Here is a 6,648-nt window from a genome sequence, read left to right on the forward strand (position 1 = left end):
GATCAACCTGCACAGGAAACTCATCCCACGCTCACAGCATCTTCACATCTTCAAGGTCTATCCCAAGTCCTTCATCATAGTATGTTAAGGGCTTGGGATGGACCTTGAAGACCATTTTGACCCAGCCAACTTTGGCATGGGCTGAGATACCTCCCCAAAGCCTAGACCACGTTTCTCTCCACTGGTAGCCACTTGTGAAAGCCTTTCTTGAAGTTCTCCTCAGCTTCTCATCCCACCCACACCTCACATGAGGCTCAGACAACCTCAGGTCTTCTCTCCTAACCTGCCCCAAAGCCTGTCCAGAGCCAGTTGGTCTCTAACAAGCTTTGGGGTGAGACCAGTACGAGCTGGAGCAAACCTGCAGCTACCAAACACCTCAAACCTCCCCCCAAAAAACACCTCTGTGGGGCCACACCAAGGTGGAACCTTCAGCTGTGGGGCCACACCAAGCTGGGACCTTCAGCTGTGTCTCCACACCTCCAACCCAGCCCCGAGTTGGGCAGGAAGAGCTGACAAAAGGCTTTGTGCTCTCACTGCTGGTTGAAGGAGCACCACAGAGTCAACTCTTGGCTCCTCCCTGTGTGTCTAAGCTTCCCTGCCCTGAAAGCAAACAAACCCAGAGGTGACTCATGGGCCTTTATCTCCAGCCCTGGTTACTCTGGTTACTCCCAGAATGGACAATCACTCCCTGAGCTGCTCTGCAAGAGCTGGAGAAGGTGATCAAACCCTTGGAGAGCAAACAGGACTCCTGGAGAGTCTCAAATCTCCTCTCAGTGTGCCCAATTGTGGTGTTCCCTGCTGGGAAAAAGGGAGTGGACAACCACCCAGCAGCAGGAGGAACATGTGGAGCCACATCAGCATTGCCCTCAGGCTCTGCTTTGTCTCCCCTAGGGTTGGTTTTGGCTTGTTGTCCTCCAAATTTACCTCCTTGAGGGTCACGTCCCTCAGGAGACACTTCCACCTGTCCCAGCAGGAGGGAAATCCTTTGGGATGAGCAGTGCAGACACCCCCAAAAATGGTTCTTATGGATTGTTGGGTCCAGGTTGGGAAAGATCTCCAAGACCAACAAGTCCAAGGTGTTGTGTGAGGCCCTGAAAGACTCAGAGAGTCTTGGAATAGGCTGAGCTGGAAAGGACCCACAAGGAGCAAAGTCCAACTCCTGATCCTGCACAAGACAACCCTAAATATCTCATGGATCCCAAAAATCCAACACCTGGGAATGTTGTCCAAATGCTTCTTGAGCTCTGTCAGAGTTGGGGCTGTGACCTCTGCCCTGGGGAGATGTCCCAGTGCCCAAACACCTCTGAGGGAAGAACCTTCTCCTGAAGACCCAAACCCTCCCCTGACACATCTCCAGCTGTTCCCTCAGGTTCTGCCCCTGTTCAGAAGGGATCAGTGCCTGGAAGTTCTCCTGCTCCAGGGCAGGGTTTGAGGAGCTCCTCACCTGGGCCTTGGCATTCTCGATCTCCCCCTGGAGCCTCTGGATGACCCTGTTGATCTCGGTGATCTCGTTCTTGGTGTTGCGCAGGTCATCGCCGTGTTTGCCAGCAGTGACCTGCAGAGCCTCGTACTGGGACACCAACCAGAGTGGGACAACAGGACAGAGTCAGGTTGGGAGGGATTTAACTGGGAAAAGAATCCTCCCTCCCACTCCTGGTCCATGGGATACAGTGGAGTCATGGGATGGGTTGGAAGGAGCTCAAAGCTCATCCAGTCCCACCCAGGGACACCTCCCACCAGCCCAGGTGGCTCCAAGCCCCATCCAACCTAACCTGGAACATTCCAGGGATGGAACACCCTCTGGAAAAACCATTCCAACCCTCCCAGGGAAATTCCTTCCCGACATCCCATCTAACCCTAACCTCTTCCAGTTAGAAGTCATCACCCCTAGTCCTATCTCCCCAGGTCTTGTCCCAGGTCCTTCTCCAGCTCTCCTGGAGCTCCTCGAGGCACTGGAAGGAGCTCTGAGGTCTCCCTGGAGTTTCCCTTCTCCTGTCCCAGTGCTCACCTTGCTCTGGTACCAGGACTCGGCCTCAGCGCGGCTGCGGTTGGCGATGTCCTCGTACTGCGCCTTGACCTCGGCGATGATACTGTCCAGGTCCAAACTCCTGTTGTTGTCCATGGAAAGGACCACGGAGGTGTCCGAGATCTGAGCCTGCAGCTCGTTAATCTCCTGCAGGAGAAGCAACCTCATCAGTCCCTGAGCTTCAGGTGCCTTTGGGAATTCAGGGGAGAATCCAAGAAGGAAAGGGGAAGGTAGAGGAGAAGGTTCCCATCAAGATGGTCTTTAATTGGAGGAAGTCATAGGATAAAGGAAAAGCAGGAGAAACAGGAGCTGTTTATCCCACACTTTGGGACTTCAGGGTTGGTTTTCCCTTCTCCTACGGGAGGAACCCAACTGGTCCCACAGGTTGAGGGCCAAATTCCAACCTCTCTCCCAAGGAATCGTGGCCAGCTCAAGGAATTCTTTGCCTTGGACATAAAGGGGAGGAGGAAGGAGCTTGGGACAAGGATATTTGGGAAGAAGAAGGAGTTGGGACAAGAAGCTCTGGGAAGAAGAAGGAGTTGGGACAAGAAGCTTTGGGAGAAGAATCTTGGGACAAACATCTTCGTGTCCTTCCTCTCACCCAAACATTCCAGCACTACAATCCACCCATTGTCCATATTTCCATCCCCCAAATCAGGTCTATCCTGGTTGTTACCAACCAATCCATGTCCCAGCCCAGACAGGGAGGGGCAATCCATGGGGAGCCAAAGGAATTTGCTTGGAGCCTTAGTTCTACTCCTAGAAGGCTCCGTGTCTTCACCCCTTTCCCATCCCTGGGAGGAGCACATTCCCTTTCCCAGTCACCATTCCCAGTCCTTCCCCTACTGGTGGGAGGAAGAGGAGCCCAAAGGTCCTTACAGCTTCGTAGAAGGCCCTCAGGAAGTTGATCTCATCTGTCAGAGCATCCACCTTGGCCTCCAGCTCCACCTTGTTCATGTAGGCAGCATCCACATCCTGGAAAAAAACAGGGATAACTCACTGAGGTCATGGAGCTGTGACCATGGAAGAGTTCTCCAAGGTTGTTCTGCCCCTCCCCATGGCCAAGGACACACCATGGCCCAAACAGCTTCTCCCAGAGGATGAAGTGCTGCTGTGGGAAGGATCCTGAGGATCTCCTGGATCTTCCAGGTCAGGTTGGACATGGACACCTTAGGAACAAGCCCAAAGAAAGATCTGGATGATCCATGACCCACCACACTCACCTTCTTGAGCACCACAAACTCGTTCTCTGCCGCCGTTCGCCTGTTAATCTCATCCTCATACCTGCCGAGAAACCAGAAGGAGTTTGTCAAGGAGGAAAGGGAAAAACATCCCATGGAAGGTCATCCCAAATCTCTTCCTGCTCCACCTCAGAACTTCCCTGAGCCTGGAGGACTTTGGCCCTCAGGAACCTGTTGTGTCCCACAGCTCCTGATGGGATGAGCTGAGGCCTCAAAGCTCTTCTGGTCCTCACCATAACCACCACCACCACCACCACCACCCCTGGAGGTATCTCTGACCCACATCCCAAGGATTCACTGTACTCCAGAAGGTTCTGCTGCTCCTCAGCCCTGGAGAGCTGCAGCCTCGGCCTGAGGATCTCAGGGCTATTTCTGACTCCTTGAGAGAGCAAATGTGATGCAGAAGAGATGCAAAGACCAACAAGGTCCTCTGTGCTCATCCAAGCACCTGCTCAATCCTGCTGATGTTCCTTCTTTAGGTGTTCACCAGAAGATCTTCAGATGTTCACCTGAAGGTCTTCAGATGTTCCCCTAAAGGTGAGGTGACCACCCAAAGATCTTCAGGTGTTCACCTAAAGATTTTCAGGTGTTCACCTACAGATGAAAGGTTCACCTGAAGATTAGATGTTCACCTACAGATCTTGAAGTGCTACTCTGAAGACCTTGAGGTGTTCCCTGTAGGACCTTGAGGTTCTCCCCTCCAGATCCTCAGCAGATAAAATGTCCCTCCCCTGATCCAACAGGAGAATCACCACTGACCTTCACACCTGGACCTCAGAGCTCAGAGCTCAGTGCACACCCAACCCTGGGACACCTGAAAGTCATCCAAGGTCTGAGCAGGAACCTTTGGGCTGTTTTGGAGCTGCTGCTGCTGCTAAGTGAGAACTGTTTGTTGACTCAGCCCTTGGGTGGCCTCAGGTGTCATTTGCCTCCCAAAACAGCTTCACCTTCAGCTTCCTGCACCTGCTCTCCTGGAATTGTGCCCAACCATGCTGGGAGAGGTGGACATTGGCCCTTGGGAGTGTGGTCAGGGCTGGGGTGGAGGAGTAGAGGATGAGGAAGGGATGTGGTCATGGTATGTCCACACAGGAGAGATGAGGAGGAAGGACTGAAATCTTCTGGAATGGTCATCAAAGCCCTCAGGGCCTGGGGAAGCTCCACCAGGCTGGACAATGAGTCGTGGAGTCATGGGATGGGTTGGAAGGAGCTGAAAGGTCATCCCATCCCACCAGCCCAGGTGGCTCCAGGTCCCATCCAAAGCGTCCTTGGATGATTCCAGGGATGGAGCAATCTCTGGGAAATCCATCCCAGCTCCTCAGCAACTTCACAGGGAGGAATTCCTGCCCCATATCCCATCTAGCCTTGTTCTCTTCCAATTGGAATCCATCACTCCTTGGACCTTTGCTCCTTCTGCTCCTCAGTCCTCCTTCCCTCTCCATCCTCATCCTGCTCCAAATTCCTCCTCCCATCTCTTCCCACATGGATCTTCCTACGAATCCTTAACCTGAAGGACTAAACCTTCCCCTCGACCCCACAGGGAATGGACCCAAACTTGTCTCCTTTGCCTCCAAACCAACTCCTTGGCTGAGCCCAGAGCAGGAAAACCTGAGCAGAGCTGAGGGAAACTTCATTCCCAAGCACCAGTTTGGGAATCTCTGGGTGTTCCGTTCCTGGGGTTGACAGCTCTTTGTTCTCAGCTCCTGCCGGAGCCACTTTGGCCCTTCCTGGACAGCATTCCCCGCTGGGTTGGGCAGGGACAAAGGACACTTTCTTCCCGAGGCTCCTCCCAGCGGGTGGGGTTGGGTGGGAATGGGTCAGGGAATTGCTCCAGGCACAGCCCAGGAACACTCGGAGCGTCACCTGCCAAACCCACAGAGCTCCTGAGGCACCAAAGACACACTTAGGCACTCAGGTGGCCCCAAAGTGACACTTCAGGCACTCAGGAGGCCCCAAAACTCCACTTTCAGCACTGAGGTGGCCCCAAAGTGACACTTCAGGCACTCAGGAGCCCCCAAACTCCAGTTCCCACCCTGAGGTGGCCCCAAAGTGACACTTCCAACCCTGAGGTGGCCCCAAAACTCCAGTTCTGACCCTGAGGAGGTCTCAAAATCATCACTTCCAACCCTGAGCTGACCCCAAATCACCAGGTCCAACCCTGAGGTGGCCCCAAACAGAGCAAAGCCAAGAGCCTGGAGTCACTTGCCCATGAGGCATCAAGTCACCAAGAAGAACAACCAAGAAGATTCCGTGTGGTTTCTCTCCACTAAGCACCTAATTCCTGCCTGGAGAGCATCTCCCTCTCTCCCAGGAGAGATGGGGATGTCCCAGCCGAGATGGCAGCTCCACCAGCCCTTTTTGAGATGGACAGATGATACATTACTTGGTCTTGAAGTCCTCCACGAGGTCCTGCATGTTCTTCAGCTCCCCCTCCAAGCGCCCCTTGTCGCTGAGCAGCCCGTCCAGTTGTCTCCGCAGGTTGTTGATGTATGTCTCAAACATGGGAGCAATGTTGCTCCTGGTGGTTTTCTGGTCCTGGAGAAGGCTCCACTTGGTCTCCAGCATCTTGTTCTGCTGCTCCAGGAACCTCACCTGGAAAGGAACACACAGGTCATTTAGGTGCGAGGAAGAGGGAGGTGACAGCACAAGGGGTTAGAGGAGATGTGGGGGGAGATCCAAAGGGTTTGGGTGACTTGGAGGATCCACAGCCTCCTTGGGGCAACCACAGCCTCCTTGGGGGAACCACAGCCTCCCTGGGGAAGGGTTTGGACCAGAGGAAGCCCCAGGGAGGGTGAGAAGGTCCAGGATAAAGGTTGGAGCTGCCCCAGGAGTCGCTTTGAGGCTTGGGGTGAGTCCCAGCTCAGCAGCTCCTGCTGCTCTGACACTTGACACAAACCACTCGCAGAGCTCCAAGTCCAGGCCTGGGATTCCTGACATTTCAGGGATGCCAGAGAGGAGTTTACTCCAGATCAATCAAGGCAAGACATCAAAGAGGTGACAGAGAGGCCCAAACACACCCAGGAGGCTCTGGGCAGGCTCTGCCTTGGGGCAGGATCTGCTCTGAGGGGACAACTCCCTCCGGGAGCATCTCCCCCCCCTTCCCCAAACTCTGTGCTGGAGGCTCTGGGTGAAGATCTCTACAGCCTGAAGCCACAGGGAGATGCTCAGAGTGGGTTAAGGGGTTGGGATGGAGCTTAGAGATCATCCAGCCCCAACCTCCTGCCCTGGGCAGGGACACCTCCCACCAGAGCAGGTTGGGCAAGGCTTGGGACAACCTGGAATGGACAGTGACAGGGTTGGGACAGCCACCATCTCCCTGGGGCAACCACAACCTCCCTGGGGCAACCAGGACCTCCTTGGGGCAGCCACAGCCTCTCCCTGGGG

At 54.5% G+C, this 6,648-nt stretch overlaps 1 protein-coding gene across 1 annotated transcript in view; it reads right to left on the reverse strand.

Moving 5' to 3' along the window:
* The window catches only part of LOC103801426 (keratin, type II cytoskeletal cochleal-like), a 9,801-nt gene that overhangs the window by 2,358 nt on the left and 795 nt on the right, over positions 1-6,648 (reverse strand). The window contains exons 2-6 of the mRNA XM_009073842.1: positions 5,648-5,856; positions 3,250-3,310; positions 2,906-3,001; positions 2,009-2,173; positions 1,445-1,570 (exon numbers count right to left, since the gene is read on the reverse strand). Coding sequence (XP_009072090.1) covers positions 1,445-1,570; positions 2,009-2,173; positions 2,906-3,001; positions 3,250-3,310; positions 5,648-5,856 — 657 coding nt within the window. The remainder of the gene's footprint in view (positions 1-1,444; positions 1,571-2,008; positions 2,174-2,905; positions 3,002-3,249; positions 3,311-5,647; positions 5,857-6,648) is intronic.

The sequence above is a fragment of the Acanthisitta chloris genome, unplaced genomic scaffold (assembly GCF_000695815.1).
Source record: "Acanthisitta chloris isolate BGI_N310 unplaced genomic scaffold, ASM69581v1 scaffold5224, whole genome shotgun sequence".
Lineage (NCBI taxonomy): Eukaryota > Metazoa > Chordata > Aves > Passeriformes > Acanthisittidae > Acanthisitta > Acanthisitta chloris.